Source organism: Ostrinia furnacalis, unplaced genomic scaffold, assembly GCF_004193835.3.
Source record: "Ostrinia furnacalis isolate ACB-3 unplaced genomic scaffold, ASM419383v2 OfSCF0519, whole genome shotgun sequence".
Classification (NCBI taxonomy): domain Eukaryota; kingdom Metazoa; phylum Arthropoda; class Insecta; order Lepidoptera; family Crambidae; genus Ostrinia; species Ostrinia furnacalis.
Window position 1 is genome coordinate 98,795 of NW_021130758.1, and position 18,513 is coordinate 117,307.

The 18,513-nt window shown below is 38.6% G+C and overlaps 1 protein-coding gene across 3 annotated transcripts in view; it reads right to left on the reverse strand.

The window, feature by feature from the left end:
* Positions 1-6,045: 6,045 nt before the first annotated feature.
* ago (F-box and WD-40 domain protein 7) overlaps positions 6,046-18,513 on the reverse strand; it is a 28,313-nt gene continuing 15,845 nt past the window's right edge. For 2 of the 3 annotated variants that reach the window (XM_028322801.1, XM_028322800.1), the window contains exons 8-12: positions 13,861-14,149; positions 11,188-11,369; positions 8,271-8,496; positions 7,355-7,565; positions 6,456-6,742 (exon numbers count right to left, since the gene is read on the reverse strand). In XM_028322801.1, the coding sequence (XP_028178602.1) occupies positions 6,456-6,742; positions 7,355-7,565; positions 8,271-8,496; positions 11,188-11,369; positions 13,861-14,149 (1,195 nt within the window). Of the gene's footprint in view, positions 6,743-7,354; positions 7,566-8,270; positions 8,497-11,187; positions 11,370-13,860; positions 14,150-18,513 lie in introns of all 3 variants that reach the window. The other variant, XM_028322799.1, reaches the window with a different exon arrangement.

Consider the following 18,513-nt stretch of genomic DNA (forward strand, 5'->3'; position numbering starts at 1 on the left):
ATATGGTTGGGGGCTAAAGCACCCCAGAATGGTCTGGTCTGGTGCCCCCCAGGATTTTAGGGTTACCGATCAGTTACCGACGGACCGCTACCAGCTATGCCAGGAGGGCGCTACTATTAATACTGGGTTGTTAGTTTTTGATTTTTGCCACTTGATGTTTTTAAATTGTGGGACTATCTATTATCTTTGATTGATGCCACTAACTTGACGTTTCTGAAGCGTTGAACTTAAAAGGACTGCCTCGTGGTTCTCATTACAGAGCAATAGAGTATTTGGCTAAAAACAATAATTGAAAATAAGTGCTAGAATTATGAATTAGTTTAAAAATTATAATAATGGAAAGCAATTTACCGCTATTACTCCAATTTAAAAAAACAAAAACTGAAAACAATTGAATTTATTAATTAATAATCATACATTAAAAGCAAAAGGGAGTGACAAAATAATGTAACAACATTCGTGTACCACAAATCCTCGAGCTCATAAACCCAAAGAAAACTAACGTGTTACTGAAACAACCTGACTTTATTTAACCAGCCGAGTTCTGGGTCTAAAACTAACATACATATTCTTATTCGTCCCTACATCCGATCAACATTTGATTCGACCGTCTCTTTCTATCTTTGAGTATATAATTATACTTTTCCCAACCTTCACCCTGAAGAAACCTCAAAGTTTACGTTTTAGAATGCGCAAAAATAATAGTTTAGTAAAATCGGAAGACGAGAGCGGCTGAAGAATATAAAATTCGAGCATTTCTTTGAGGATTCTTACACTAACGTTTTATGGAAACGAATCAGAATATGTCTGTACAGCTCTGGATACATGGAGCCACGTAGATGGCAGTATACAAATACAACAATAATGTAATCACATACGGTACATAATACAACACAACTATATACAATTTAGACAAAATAAATTACAAATTCCAGAAATTAATTAGATGCAAAATATCGAACTGAAAATGCATTATGATTCCTAACACAATATGAATGAACAATACAGCACCTTAATCATTAGTTTAGAATACAAAACTTAATAATTAAGCAAAATACGTGTAGTGGCTCCGGCTAAATTGCGTAGTCGATTGTACATGCGTTGGTTTCTTTGATTAGTACACGACGTGTACGTTACTCCAGCTGGAAAGTAGCTCCTAGAGTGATATGAGTAGAACGTATAATTAGTTCCCAACATGGTGTAAATGTGCGCCGAGTTAGAGATTAGTGCGTGCTGTCGTTTTGGTACAAAACGAAAAAAACGATTCCTGCTGGAGTAACGTTGTTCTAGCNACGACAAGTAGGTATTGTTACAAGAAAATGCTACGATGCGCCGACGCACCTTTGTAGGGCCCATAATTTAACATGAACAGTAATAAATACGACAAACTACGTACATATGCATAACGTTTTGGCTATGCCCTAGTGCAACAGATATCTGGTTAGTACAGTAATACCCAGATTTACACCACCACATCTTACGCCAATTCCTTGAATAGTTATTGCTGGGCGTCACTACACACTCGTTTAATGTATTACTGTATTACACAAAATCAGCAGTACTACTACGAATTTGGTGCTTACGTACGATCTTACATCCTTAACAAAATGACACGGTTTTTAGTACTGGCCATTGATATTCGTTTACTCCCAGAATCATGCCTAAGCACTAAGTTTGTAGCAGCACTGTATTCTATACCAAAATTACCAAACTATTATGCAATCTTCATCAAACTCATCTGTTGCACTACACCGCACTTGTATAGCCTGCATGCTGTATTTACCGCTATTATGTTAACACGGTTGATCCAAAAAGATATCCGTTCCCACAGTGGGGCACCGTGAATCCAATTGAAAAAAAAAACTAAAATTTTATTTTACGAACGAAAATATTTTGAAAAACTAAATTTAATTTGGATAATGCCTATGAACTAAATTAAAAACTAATATTATTTAAATTCATTGACACTGTGGGCACGGACACCCAATGGGGAAAAGGAGTGGGCCCGGAAAAAGTCTACGATTAATCGTATGTTCTCTCCGTTACGACGGAGCTTATAAAGTATTGTACAAGAAAATACAGACGGAAGAATTACCCCTGCTTCCCCAGTTTGAATCCATCCCGTTGACGTGACGTATCTTAGATACGACTAAGGTTCGGAGAGCTGACGCGACGGAACGGACGCATCCGAACCAACGAAATATTGTAAGCCAACACTCGAACAACCAGCCAGCTCTCGCGACACCGCCGCCCTAGCAAGCGACCAAGAATACAGTTGATCGGGTCCCTACGAACCATAGTTTGACATAAACAACCTAACGTAAAACTAATTACAACTAAATCGTAACTAAACGGCGTGAACATTTTGCAGAAGTCGGGCCGTGGTGAAGCTGACCCGCAAGACAATACAGCGTGTGATGGTCGGTAGTACATAGTGACTACATTTTAATACTTTAAATATTACACTATACCTATTCTTCAGTCTTGGTTAATTATTTATTACAGCCATCATAGAAGAGAGGCGTGATGCGCCCTTCAATGACATTATTAATGAATAATATATACACGTTCAAACACATAAGTAGACAGATGCGGCGGGGGATGGCGCCGTGCGCACCGCTAGTTCGCTAGCAAACCAAACGAAAGACAACATTCATCGAGTATATTAACGAATAAGCGAAATACATTCGATAGTTTACACCTCGAGGGTTTACACCTCGGTTGTACACACAATAAGAAAAGTAAATTGAATCTCAATCCGTTTGCCCGTTGGATCATAATGGGTCGCAGTGAGCACGGCACGGCGCCGCCGCAGAGTAGTGGTGACAGACTGCAGTAGGTACATACTTAGTTCGCGTACTAACACCATCAAGTACTGAGGAAGATTAATCTTAATTCGGTAAAGTATTAAAATTCTGAAATGTTTACGTTATACCATTAGATATTATAGCTTAACTGACTATTTTATATGAGTTAATCGTTAAACTGCTGGCCATTTACATTTTATAAGATAATTGGACACAGTATATTCATTACAACATTAATAGCTTAACAAATAAGAAACATAACAAATTACAAATTAACTTAATACAGTTATGTGTATACAGACGAATATACACGCTGATGTGACCACTGAGTGTATAACGATATACAAATAACAATAAAACTAGTGGTCAAATTATACATAATAAATTCAAATCAAAGCAAATTGAATGAGTATATTACACATAATATTAAATAAATAAAAATGATGAATTGAAATACATAATGTCACGAAATAAATAATGAATTAAAATGAGGGGATAGCGAAATATTAGTAATTTGTACACAAATTACTAATATTTATTTTGATTAAATACATAATATAATATAATATTGAGCGAAAGTGGAGTTTATATTAAGGGGTTATCAAGTTTTCAATCTACTTTTTTTTGGTTTTTCTTAATGTTTTTTTTTTTGGTACACCGATTATATAAGTTTAAATAATGACTTATGGCTATTTCGGCTATTGACGACATTATATTAATAGAATATATGGTAAACATCCATAGTGTTTATTAATATATAAGGTATAAGCGTCATAAAGGTCGCTACGAGATATAGGTATATGCGACAGAACTACCATATTAGTACGGAGGGTCATATTTACAGGCGCGGTGCGAGGGTGCTACGCGGTGCAGCGTGACGCCAAGCGTTTGAGGACATGGAAAATATACTAACTACTAAAAACGAAAATAATCAATAATAAAAAATTAAGTACTCAAAGCAAAAAGGTAATTCAAACTGATGGATAAACTGATGAAACGTGACATTCAACAAATATTACACGCAAACAACTTTGTCAACAGAACTTATAGTATGGTGGGTCACACTGTGTGGCACAGTGACAAAACATTGTTCAGACTTGTCTCACCACCGATATTAAAGCGCGAGTTGGTCACTCTAGATATGTACTAATAATTAAATACTAACACATGAATAAAACGTGAATTTAGTATTTATTGCCATACGTGTTAGGATATACGTTACGTATTCTATACATCACTTATTATCGCAGTCGACCGAGATGGGGAAAGGCTGACAAGACCACCTCGTCACCAGCAATTTTAGATTTTACTGTTTTTGATTTGAACCAAAAATATGACCTTATATGAACTGCCAATGAAAGGTCATTTTGGCCTCCAGAGCCCCGTATTTATCTCCCACAAACTTGCCGCAGCAGTAGACGACATTGCACGTGAATTGACGTGAGGCAACATCGAGGTTTATGAAAAAGGTTGCATGACATGTTGGCGCACGATGTCGTAGACTAGCGACTTGTTAATGGAAGGCTTTAGAATCTTAAATACAAATGATAACACTATAATTTCAAATGCAAAATCAGATTAGTTATGTTTTTTAATATTTTATAAGACTCACTAGTGTGTTTTTATCTAGTGGTTGTTATGTTACTAAGCATACAGCATGCATTTCGTAAAATTTTGTAATAACTGAAATACTCTTAATAGAAGAATTTATATACAAATAACGTCATTTAGAACTTTGTGAAGCTGGTCTTGTTTCCCCCGGTCAACGGTCGACACTGAACACAAGCTTTAAAAGCTAACTCAACCCATTTGAAACATTTAAACCAAGTTGAAAACAATAACAGCTGATCAATACACACGTCACCTTAAATTACACAATAAAAGCTAAGATATTTAATTAAAGGAATGCATACATGAGTATTAGATTACTTCGCATAACCTTGTTAAATTCTGTCTTGAACGACTTCAAAATAAGCGTTCGAGCGACTTAATCTCTACGTTTCTAATAAAATTATAGACGACACTAAATACGCCAATAAAACGCTTGCAATATACGACACAGATGATATGTTGATGCTGCGATAGCCCCCCGCTAAATCACCGCTACTCGAAATAGAGTCTCGGAACACATAAATAGTAATATTGTCAACAGGTTATCAATACTTATCGTTTAAGACGCTAAATCGCTCCGACGCGATAAACTTCAAAATGTATACAAGACCATGTGAATACAGTACATCATTCAACACAGTGATTATTTATTATTACACAATATTTATAGTATAAAAGTCACACGGCAACGAGTGATTATGCTCTAATGGACAATACAAATAGTGAATAATCCAATCAAATTATAATATAAACTCCAAGAAACATCAGATAATAATAATGTCAATTATAATCGCCATATAAAATACGAAACATTACACATGTCAAGATGATAAAATGTTTATTGGAATACAAAAGATATGAATTATAATAACACAAGTCGTTGAAGGCACCTTAAAATATTAAACTTATAAGCTAAGTCCAATTGTTTCATAAATTCTTTGGAATAATGGAGCTTAAGACTCGTTACAGAAATTTGGCAATGCGAGATGGTCGGTAGCCACCATTCTATCTACAGAACAAATTTCAATAACACTATAACTATTGGTATTCGAATGTTCGTTATTAATTGTGTTCATTATTAGATTAATTAATTGCTGATGCACTTTGATATACAGATTACTATAATTATTAAAATGTCAATGTGTCCTTTCACTTTCACGTCGTACCAGCGGAGCGGTGGGTGGTTTGTGGGTTCCACTAGTACTCGCTGTCGCTGGCGCCTGCCGCTTGTGGATCGCTTGCGTTGTGGGCCGGCCCGAGCCGAGCGACCAGGCGTGTGACCGAGCCCGAGCGGATCGCCGACTTACATCTACTCGCGCCACATTGAAACCTCGCAAACATCGTTTATTGTAATAAAATCAACAGATCGCATACATAAAATTAAAATTACACGAAACGACAAACAGAACAAACTAACATAAATCAAAAATTATAGTGTGTTTGCGTCAATTTCAATTTGAATCGAGTATAAATTAATTGATATCAACATAAATAAATTTTTGGATTTGTCAAATGGTAATGAGGGTTTTCGCGTATGAAAAATCCGCCAGATGGCAATACGTAGACGCGAGGTAGGTCCAAATGCTGCATGATTGGTTATTTTTGACATGACATTGACAGATATGTCAAAATCCACCAATCACGCAACAGTCCGACCCCACATCCACGTCCCGCCATCTAGCGGATCTTTCATTCGCGAAAATCTTCATTGAATTATGTCAATAGTAAGAAATCGCTTGGCAAATGTCACACGTCTGCTCTAGTGAAGGCTGTCGCTTACGCCTGAGCTTGTGGTTCAGGCGGGCGCTCATCCGGCGCCGGCTGCTCGGCGCGCTGGCGGTGCTTCAGCATCGCCCGCTGCCTGATCTGGTGGAACAGCGTCAGCGCGTCTGGCTCGGGAGGGTCGCGGGTGGGAAACACGACTGTGAGTTGTCTGCGGCCACAGTCGCACCAGCCCACTTGCAAGCGCGAGTTTCAGCAATGCCACGGCGCGTAGAGGTTCGCGTATCGACGCAGGAGGCGCCGGTTGAGTCGATGCTATTCGTCGCACTTGCGGCACGCGCCGGGCACGTCGAAGTCGAGCACGAGGAGCTTGGTCTCCTCGGTGCCGTTGCGGGAGCCGACGGCGCAGATGAGCTTGGTGGCGGAAGCCCGGATGCGCCAGACGACGCCGCCGGTGCCGCCCGAGCTGAGCTTGACGAGGTTGCGGATGAACTCGCCGGTGCGCAGGTCCCACAGCTTGACGGTGCCGTCGTCCGACGACGTGATCACGAAGCGGTTGCTCGACTGCAGGCACGTCACCGCTGATTCGTGCTTGTTGGGACCTGGTGGAGAAATCGGTGGTTAGATTCAGCAATATTGTAGGATCTTGGAATTTGTTGTAGTGTTCCTTTTGTAACAAGCTAGAAAACTTGGTAAGGAAGGAACTTTGGTACATATTTAAACCAATTCACTTACTATACGCCAGAATCATGGCTTAGAGTAGGCGCGCACCGTTGATTTTTCGTCGGCCGATAGTTTAGTCGGGCAGTTGATCAGTATGGGCATGTATGGGAGTGCGCACACTACGCCGATTCGATTTGGCCAATTCTTCATACAATTTAAAATCGGGCACAACTATCGGCCAACTAAAAATCAACGGTGTGCGCCTACTCTTAGATAATAAAATGTCTCCGACTAGTCACAATCTGCAAATAGACTATACTAGACTACATCCGTCAACCATAATACACAGATTTAACAAAGAAATTATAAATAGACATTCATATCCCAGACTCGAAGAACTAGTAAGATCCAAAAGATAAGTAGACATGTAACCACACAAGACAACCTTTCTACATACTCTTGCCGCTCACAAATATCAAATGCTAAAAAATTTATAACCAATCTTTTTTCATACCCACCATGTTGTTACATAGAAATCATTCTCAACTCACCAGACAGTGTATGCAAGCAGTGTCCTGTAGTGATGTCCCACACCTTGACGGTGGAATCGGCGTTGCCTGACACCAGTATGTTGGAATGCAGCTCCATGCCCGAAGTCAGGGACTGATGGCCCGTCAGCGTATGCTTCAGCTGTCCCGATTCCACGTCCCAAACACGGATGGAAGTATCCAGGGATCCGCTCACTACGTGTATGCCATCAAACTGCGGATACAAAATGCCAAATTAAAATACAGATAATGGATAATATTTCTAACCACAGACAATTACGAACGCACGTAACGTGCCGATAGAAGAATCGTCTCGTTAGACTCACTATTTTTGTATCTTGGTAACACTGATCTAACGTGTCAATTTTCCCGCGCGTTTGCCATGTGTTAGGTCAACGTACCGTATAATGAAGTCAACCGTTCTCGTCGTATTTCATTTTTTTGCTCTTTAGCAGTGGCTAACCCCTGGTATCACATAAATTCTTATAAATAAATTATTCAGTTCAAATAAGTTCAGTTACATTAAAATCGACATCTATCTATCTATATCAGCCTTAGGGGTCGTTTTCGAACTTAGGCCTCCTCTTAACCTTCCACCAACTTCTGTCCCCAGCCACTTGTATCCGTTTGTTGTTGTAACAGCTTATTGCCGGATGTCATCTGTTCATCTTTTAGGTGGTCTTCCTCTGCCGCAGGTGTCATTCCAGGATCTCCACTCCAAGTCTTTCTAGCCCTTCGATCCTGAATCATCCGTGCAATGTATCTCATCATCATCATTCGGCCACAGGACGTCCACTGCTGAACATAGGCCTCCTCCAATGATTTCCATGTTGACCGGTTGGTAGCGGCCTGCGTCCAACGCCTTTCTGCTACCTTTGTAATGTGAATGAAATATACATAACTAGGTTTATATCCATACCTGAAGACTATACACCCTGTTGGTGTGTCCGGCGAGAGTATGCAGGCACTCTCCAGTCTCTGGATTCCAGACCTTCACGAAGTAGTCATAGGCTCCGGACACCACCACTTTTCCGTCGTACTGCACGCACCGGACGGCGGCCAGGTGTCCGACGAGCACGCGCAGGCAGCGCCCGTCCGGGATTGACCAGACGCGCAGCGTAGCGTCGCGGGATCCGGACACCACCCTGAAACAACCGGACGGTTACGTCTTTGCACGGCAACACGATAAGGTTATCAGTTTTGCACTGAAGCTTTCACATTCATGTTTCGATGAATACCTAAACGTGTCATGCGCTAACAATACTTTATGATAACCAGTGCCTCTAGAGACAGTATCGAATGTTGCATTGTCTACAAGCAGTTTTAAATTGGTGTTAGAAAACTGATTTCACTTGACACTTAAAACTTTCCATGACTTTTAGAAACCAAAATAAAATTAAGTATTACAATTTCATTGATATTGTCTAATTCTAATATCAGTTTACTGACCCTAATTAAAAACGGAGTACTGGAATGATGTAACTACAAACTAAGACCCAGATGCAACCAGCACGAACTAAAGAACATTCGCTTATGCACCTTAGCCAAGCATCGCAAGCAATACATACAAGTAATACTTTGAAAACCCGGCCAAAACGACCAAGTAAGACAGTGCCGTTGTTTTTGATGATACGAGTATGGTGGTACTGGTTAATTTCATGTTCAACAAAATTCTATAATTTGAACCATGAGACCGCGCAACTGTAGCATGGTCGTTTGCCACCATGTGGGCGGTCGGGGCCAAGGCTTCGCATTATCGTGGGCAATAAACAACGCCATTATCATTCGCTAAGCAAAAGTAAACAATTCGCCGTAAAGCAGGATAAAAACAAATGATACAACTGGCTATCGAGTTGGGCAATATAATTCGCAAATAAGATAACTGAGCTGTCTCGCTATCAACGTATTGACAAAGCTGAGTTACGCAAGCATTGTTGTTCAAACACTGTGTGGAAAAACGTTTTGTTGTGCGTGCAGGTGCAAGGAAAAGAATAATAGGTTATCCGTAATTACTAAACTAAATTTCCATTCCGTAGCTGATTAAAAAATTAACGGACAGGCAATGATTCTACTTATTCATAAAAAGTTAAGTGCTTTAATAAAAAGTAAACTAATGATTGCTTTGTTATTTTCTGTTAAACGTTGATGTCACTGTGATAAAAAGAGAAAAACAGTTTCAGTTGACACTACTACATGGCTCTTAGTTTATATGAATAAGAAGATAAACATTTACAAAAACAGCTACTAGTGTAATTTCTTGCCTACCTATCAAGTAAAAGCAACCTATACAGTGTGAGTCACGTTAAAGTGTACATATGAAAATAGATGAAACTAGACCTACTTTTATCGACAAAAAAGAGGTAAAAATTTTTTTGAGATTTTTTTAAAAAATTTTATAGACCTTTTTTTCTTCCAAGTACTTATTGTAAAGAAAACGTAGTAACTTTTAAACTAAGCGGTATATCCTGATAAAATAAAAACAGTAATAATGCTAAATAACAGGCGATACTAAAAAAATACATAAAATACACAAAAAATGCCAACAAATAATAAAAAATGATGCTTTTTGAAAAAAATCTGCTTTTAAATTCGTGTTTTTTTGGTTATTTGATAAATTTCTCCAAAAAATGCCCCTATAACAGGTAGTTTTTATTACTTTGTATTACTCTCTATCGTATTATCTTTGTAAAACCAAAAATTGCATGTCTCTATCCCTATCACAACATTTGCTATGATCGTTTGAACAAAGGCCTGCCACAACATTATTCTCCGCTACAGGTAGAGAAAATTTTAATTTTAACTAAAATGCTTATTTTACTTCGAAATCTTTTGTTTTTATTTGAAATCTAATTTGTCTTTATCAAAATTACAAATCTAGAAGCATTTTCAGTTTCGTTGTTAACGAAGCGTTGAATGGCGCGCCCGGAGAGGCTTAGTTCAAACGATCATTGCAAACGTTGTGATAGAGATAGAGACATGCGATTTTTGGTTTTACGAAGGTAATACGATAGAGAATGATACGAAGTAATAAAAACCACCGGTTATAGGGGCATTTTTTGGAGAAATTTATCAAATAACCAAAAAAACACGAATTTAAAAGCAGATTTTTTTCAAAAATTATTATTTTTTATTATTTGTTGGCCTTTTTTGTGTATTTTATGTATTTTTTTAGTATCGCCTGTTATTTAGCATTATTACTGTTTTTATTTTATCAGAATATAACCCTTAGTTTAAAAGTTATTACGTTTTCTTTACAATAAGTAATTGGAAGAAAAAAAATTCTATAAAAAAATTAAAATTATCTCAAAAAATTTTTGACCTCTTTTTTGTCGATAAAAATAGGTCTAGTTTCATCTATTTTCATATGTATACTTTAACGTGACTCACACTGTATAAAGTACGTAATGCAATTTGACTGTCGTAGACAAAACTGCTATAAAACAATCTAAACAAGTCTAGCGCAAAACTGATGGGAGCGACACGCGAGGGCTTTTTTGTGACGTCAATCATAATCCACCCATGCCTGTCCCATGCCTCAATCATTGATTCATGTATGCGCACTAGGCCTGTAAATACCGTCATACACATACACTGCCCTGCAAAAGTAAGCAAGTATCACCATTTTAAAGTTGAAATAACTTTTTAAGTACCCAAGATATACTTTAGAAATAGAAAGTACTAGAAAAAGAGATTACTAATTTACTACAGTTTCGAAGAAAGCTGATGAGATTTGCTATAAAATGTTTTTTATTTTAAATCTGTTCTCAAGTTTTGCAGGTCAGCGTAGCGTCAAGAAACAAACGAACGTCGTCGTGCATAAACCGTGCGTGGCTCACCTGTTTTGATAGAGGTGCATGCAGCGGACAGTCGACGTGTGTCCGGCGAGAACTTTGAGGCACTGTCCGGACTTGGCGTTCCAGACGCGTAGTGTGCGATCCGTGGAACCGCTGATCACCAGATCGCCCACCATCTGCGAGGACCAGACCCCGCCAGAGTGACCCACCAATGTACGGAGGCACTATGGAAAGAATAAACGTTAAGAACCTTAAGTGACAGCGCACACTGGGCGACAAGTCGTCGCGATTGTCAATTTCATGTACATATCAGCTTGTCGCTGCGATTTTCGCCCAATGTGCGCTGTTGCTAAATGGAAGCAACTGGCACAAAAAGTAGAAGTAGACATGTTTGTATAGTTATAGTACCGAAAAACCGGCCAAGTGCGAGTCGGGCTCGCGCACAAAGGGTTCCGTAGCAGCAAATATAATAAACTTATTATGTCAATTTAATCAACCTATCTCAAAAACTATAAGAGATACTTTGATCAAACCAAAAATCGTTGAAAGAGTTAATTAGCATGCATCACCTCTATTTTTTTTAGAATTTTATACCCCGTAGTTATAAAAATAGAGGGGGGGGGACATACTTTTTACGACTTTGAGAGCTGATATCTCAAAAACCGTTCACTTTAAGAAAAATGTTTTTTAGAAAACTTTATATCATTTTAAAAGACCTTTCCATTGATACCCCACACGGGTATGTACATCGAAAAAAAATTTTCATCCCTCAGTTACATGTATGGGGGGCCCCACCCCCAATTCTTTTTTTTACTATTTAGTGTCATAATTTTGTAGCGGTTCATACAACACATATTCCCATCAAATTTCATCACTGTAGTACTTATAGTTTCCGAGTAAATCGGCTGTGACAGACGGTCAGACGGACAGACGGACAGACGGACAGACGGACAGACGGACAGACGGACATGACGAAACTATAAGGGTTCCGTTTTTGCCATTTTGGCTACGGAACCCTAAAAATGGGACCTTCAAGACTCCACTTTCCCCGACTCAAAGGGTTCGGGCGGATATGTTCACCTCCTAACTAGTTGAAACAAAGCTACGTCAAAAATCGTGTTCCAAGCTTTTTACTCTGCATTTTGCCTGGTCTGGCCTTTACTACTATTCTACTACAAAAAAATAAAAACAATACGTAAAGTACGATCTCCTAAGATTTTGATTTTAAGAAATGAGCCAAAGAAATGTTTCGCTATAACATTCATCTATCGGCGTCATGTATTCGTCGCGTATTTCCAGCCAAACCCCATGATTAAAAAATGAGCACATCAAAGATTATAATCTACGCTGATGGGACCTGATACGAGGGCTGCACTAAAAGTATCGGGAATGGAATATTTCCACTGTTCCTGTCATATTAAAATCTATTTAATTGCAAACTCTAGGGTTTTAAAAATCGTATACCATTTATTTATTTAAAAAAAGATTCTCGGTCGTATCACAAGGTCTTGTCAAACTTGTTTAGTCGTTGAGAAAATGGAATTGACTCGAGAAAATTCAAGAGCGATGATATATTATGACTTTTGAAGTGGTTTAACACAAAAACAGTGTGTTGACCGGATGATTTCTGCATTTGGTAATGAAGCCCCATCCAAAACCACAATTTATCGCTGGTTTGCTGAATTTCAACGTGGACGTGTCAAGCTCAGTGATGATCCCCGTCAAGGTCGTCCAAAACTGTAGTCACCCAAGAAAACGTTGATGCTGTGCGTAAGCTGATTGAAGTAGATCGACATGTGACATACCGCGAAATTCAGGCAACTTTAGACATTGGCATGAGTCAAATACAAATAATCTTGCATGAACAATTAGGTGTAAAAAAGTTGTTTTCCCCATAGATACCGCATTCGCTCCGTGAAGAGCAAAAAGCGGCTCGCGTTACTTGGTGCGTCAGAACTCTCGAAAGATTACACGTAGGATCCTCAAATGCTGTATACAACATCGTATCAGGTGACGAATCCTGGATATACGCGTACGAACCCGAAACAAAAAACCAGTCACGAGTTTGGGTGTTCGAAAATGAGTTAAAGCCAACAAAAATTGTTCGTTCACGGAGTGTTGCAAAAAAAATGGTGGCCACGTTTGTCTCCAAAACCGGCCATGTTGCGACTATTCCTCTTGGGGGACAAAGAACGGTTAATGCAGAATGGTATGCTAGCATTTGTTTGCCACAGGTCGTTTCTGAACTCCGTAAAGAGAACTGCAACCGCCGCATCATCCTCCATCACGACAATGCGAGTTCTCACACCGCGCACAGAACAAAAGAGTTTTTAGAGCAAGAAACCATAGAATTATTGGACCATCCGCCGTACAGCCCCGACCTAAGCCCTAATGATTTCTATACTTTCCCTAAAATAAAGAATAAATTGCGTGGTCAGAGATTTTCATCACCTGAAGAAGCTGTGGACGCCTACAAAACGGCCATTTTGGAGACCCAAACTTCCGAATGGAATGGTTGCTTCAATGATTGGTTTCGTGTATGGAAAAATGTGTCTAATTTCGCGGAGAATACTTTAAAAAGCAATAAATACATTTTTAAATAGTATTTTTGTTTCACTTCCTTGATTCCCGAAATTTTCAGTGCCGCCCTCGTAGTAATACACAAATAGTCCAGAATTAATCGGAGAAAAAGTAAATTTATAAAAGAGATTTTACCTTGCCAGTGACAGCGGACCAGACTTTCAGCGTGGTGTCATCGCTTCCACTAAGAATGCGGTTCCCGTAGAACTGGAGGCAAGTGATGACGTGGTCATCGTGTCCTCGCATCACGATGGGGCTGGCGACTGACTTGTGCAGCCAATTGTTCTCGATCAGGTAGTGACGCATATAAGCAGCCTTCCAAGGACTGGCGCACCGCGGGAGCGATCGAGGCATCTTCTTCAGCGTGGTGATGCCAATCCGGCGGCACTGTTCCTTCCAAAGCAGGTTGTCGTCAGCTAGGAACCTGGGGAAAGGATGACCATTACATTATACGAGTTAACTGTTGTGATGCACCCGATAGGTTTCACCAGGCCTGTTCATCTCCGCGAGTTTACATCGAAAACAAAACACGCACGGTGGCCCACCTACAGGATACTATTCGACAAGGCCTCACATACGAGCGAACATTGACTCACGCACGCGTATTCGCATGTGTATGATGGAAGAAAATAAAGAAAATGGTGTACTAAATACTGTGCAGTATTTAACTGCCTAAATAATAATAAAAACAAAGAATGTACTTTTTTAAGTTGCCTCAAGACACTGAGAGATAAATAAGTAATTAATATTATTCATGATAATTCATGCTAAATCAAGTATTTCCTCCGCCATTTTCCGCAGTTTGGCACCTCACGTCACATCATTTTACCGAAGTCAGCCCTATAGCTTCGGCGCAGTGCCGATCACTGACGTTTGTCAACAAAATGGTGCTTGACTCTTGAGACAGACTAAATTACACCATATTGTTAATTACATTGAGCATACATTTTTTTAAATACCTTCGCGAAGTAAAACTTCTGTACGTAGTACTTATTATTCTGTGGTTTCACCGACAATATCAAGACACAACTCTTTATTTTAGCCCTGAAACTTTTCAAGTAACCGTGGTATTGGATCGCTTTTGAATCAGTAAGTGTTTAAATGAGACGTACAATTGAAGTTCCTATTGCCATTGATAGCCAAAGGAACAAATAAGGTATAAATAAATAACCATAACCAAACCAATGAGAGGATTGCATTTTAAGAGCTATTATGTCAATCGAAATTTTTTGAATTTGAATTTGTTCCTATGTTGGTGCAAAGCTATATCACTGAAAAATGCCAGTGATCAATCGCAAAAAATTAAACGTGATACGTTTAAAAAATCTTGCTCAAGCAGTCTGGAGTGTATTTGCATTCAAATCCAATTCGTGAACCGTATTGAATAATTTTCATATATCAATATTAGATGCAGGAAGTGGTGTGTGTGTTATTTTAAAAAGACATACGAAAAGAACAAAGACTTTCTTTATGTACTAAATTATCCTCAAAAACCATTCAATATCGAGTAGTTTGTCGATATATTCTTTCAATTGCATTCCTCAATGTCCAACTACTACACTTTCATACTATTCACTGAATGACCTACAAAAAAGACCATTTCGCAAAAATCTATCAACGTAAACATCATTGGCTATGATATATTGATACTGTGAACTTCTATTGTCGCGTGGACAATGTCCACGGCATTTCGAAGACTTTCAAGACTGCTTTGCTTTTGGACCTTTGTTTGGTGTCCGTTAACAATGCACAATATCTACCGGTCGGCAACCGTTTAATTTTTCGAATATAAACGCCATGTTGTGTGTGATAGAGTGTTTACTTGTATGTGCTAATCATGCAATATGATATTTCATTTACAGTGACTGATGTTACTGTGACCAAATGACAACGGGCTCTCCTTACGATATAGACACCGGTACGTCATCGTGAGGGCGATACGATCAACTTGATACATAGACATACATGGAAATGATAATCACTAACTGATATATCAAAAGCAAGTATCTTTATTACAGGTCAGTGTATCGATTTGAGTTCATGAACAGGCGTAGACCACGAAGGGCGTGAGACTATTTCCCGCGCGGGTTTAAAGCAAATAATCGTAGTGTGATTGCCTAAAATCAATGAATAGAAAAAATCATAGATCATATCGCACCCTTAATAATGAATGGGCACAACTCCAAAATTCAGTTTTTTGGGAAAAGCCAAAAAACCAATCGGCGGATCGCGGTTTTTTACATAATTGGCTNACGTGTAGAGTATTTTTTGATAAGTTAACTGACGGACTAATTAAAACTCTTGCTTTTAAACCCAGGCAACATCCCCATTAACGTATTTACATGATAATGATAGTATTTGTTCACTGAGTTATAGTTGTGACACAGAATACATGACTCTTCGTTTGATGTCATGGATTTATTCCAAAACAATTTAGTATGCTATTTGTAGTTTATATTCTACTTGCCAAGTATTGGGTAACTACGGGACTAACAAGTACTATGTAACTATAGGCTATTTACGATACTAGATTATACATATGATACTTTACTAGCGACCCGCCCCTGCTTCGCACGAGTGCATAAATAAACCTTCCTCTAGCTAGAATCACTATCTGTTGCTAAAAACTGCATTAAAATCCGTTGTGTAGTTTAAAAATCTAAGCGCACAGCGGGAGCGACTATCTTTTATACTATGTTTAAAATATTGTATTTTTCTTACTAGCCGTAAGTTTAAAAATGTAACTTTGCTATAAAAACTGTTATTCAACTGGTATCACATCTACAGTTCCTGGAACCAACTGGACTTCAATTCCAAACTGGTCGTGCATTGCATACCCGACGAGTCTGCTCCAATATAAGAAGTCGCCGCATAACGCCTGGTTCTGGAATATGGGAGCGCGCGCCTCCAGGAATTCTGGCGACATTCTCGTATTTACACTAATATTATAAAGACGAAATATTTTATTGTTTGTTTGTATTGATTTGGATCAATTAGAAAAAATCTTTCACTCTTAGAATTCTACGTTATCCCTGATTAACATAGGCTTTAGAATATGGATGGATAGAGTCTTGCTTGACCAAATGAATTCTACTCTGCCATCAACACGGCTTGGTGTGCCTACTCTTCCCGCGGGTGTCGTTAGAGGCGACCTCAGATCATAGAAGGGAAGAGGCGACTTAGGGACTACACATCAAACAGCGCTCTCTGAAAAACATCAATCTTTTAAACTGCGATCTCCAACCCGCCTGCCAAGCGTGGGGATTATGGCAAATCCCTCCACTATAGTGGAGGAGGCTCATAGTCCAGCAGTGGACTGTAAAGGGCTGTTGATGATGATGGTGATGAAAGTCTTGACCGAAATGAAGCAAAAGCTAGTTTTCACATAAAACATACTTTATGTATCGTATTAAATAAATAAATCCTTAAATATCCTTAGACATTTTATCGTATTACTATAACCGTGGATTCAATAACCGTTAGTGGCGTAATTTCAGTTTAGTAATAGTTACACAAATAGCCTAAAGCTGAATAGATGCAAAGAGACTGGAGCTAGTGTCTTGGAAAGACAAACTGATATGAAGTTTTGTAATACGGCAACAAATGATTTAGACCATTGCACAAATGCTGGTAAAAGTAAACGCGAGTAGATGGTTATTGTAAAAGGCATTACTTATACACTTAAACGGACCTGATAGATTAATGTTCATGAAATAAAGAAGGTTTATTCCGTTTGATACCACTTAGAGCCCGATCCCACCACAATCCAGCTTTGCGAGATTATCCATACTGAACTGTGGTGTGAACACACAAGTGTGACTGTGAAATTCGAATTCCAAATTCGAAAGGATCGGGATATTTTGCGGGACACTGCAAACGGGATGCTGGAAAAAAACAGTTCCTGCAAAAATGGGATGTCGCCCTTAATGTATAGCCTTCCTAACATAGTAAATGGTAAATAATATACAATACGATTTCGATTTCTTTTGAACACAAATGGAGCATGATTCACCAGCCAATAAAACAAAGCGAGAGGAACCAACAGTTATCTCGGGTTATCAGCCATTCGACACAATAAATAAACATTGTAACGCTACTGTTGTAAATAAAAACCAATATCGAAAATAACGCGCGGAAGCGATATGAAGGAAAAAGTAATTTGTATTGCTAAATGATTACAAATGCTAAATAAATATTGGAGGTGTTGAAGAACTTCAAATAGTACAATTAAAACATTAATATTTGAATTACGAGTAATAATTAAGTCATGTAACAATATTAAGTAATGAATAACACAATTACACGATACATTATACTAAACTATTACAACTGTATCACTTTCTAACTATCAACTGTAAATAAATAAAAGTAGATAAATAAAATACACTTCTTTTCCACTCCCAAGTATAATATTAACTCTACCAGTGCTCCGGGACAATAAGTGGGCCAGTGCTGAGAAGAAGCAGCACAGAAACTCAGTCACTTTTGTCAGCTTCTTTTTCAAAGGTTTCAGTCTCGATTTGAAAGAAAAAATCTCTGTAAAACGTTCTAATAAATTTTCTAACAAGAAGTTACGATACTCACGAAGTAGAATGTGTCAATCATAATACATACGGTGATCATTGTGACGCATGCGCCACATCGGAAGGAAAAAACAATTATGCACCTGCTAACAGTTGACTTCTAAAGAAGCACCAAGTGAATCAACCTATAATCAACTAACCAAACGCTATTCAAATCTAAACCTCACTGCTTTGAATTAAGACTCATCCAAGTGACTATAGTAAA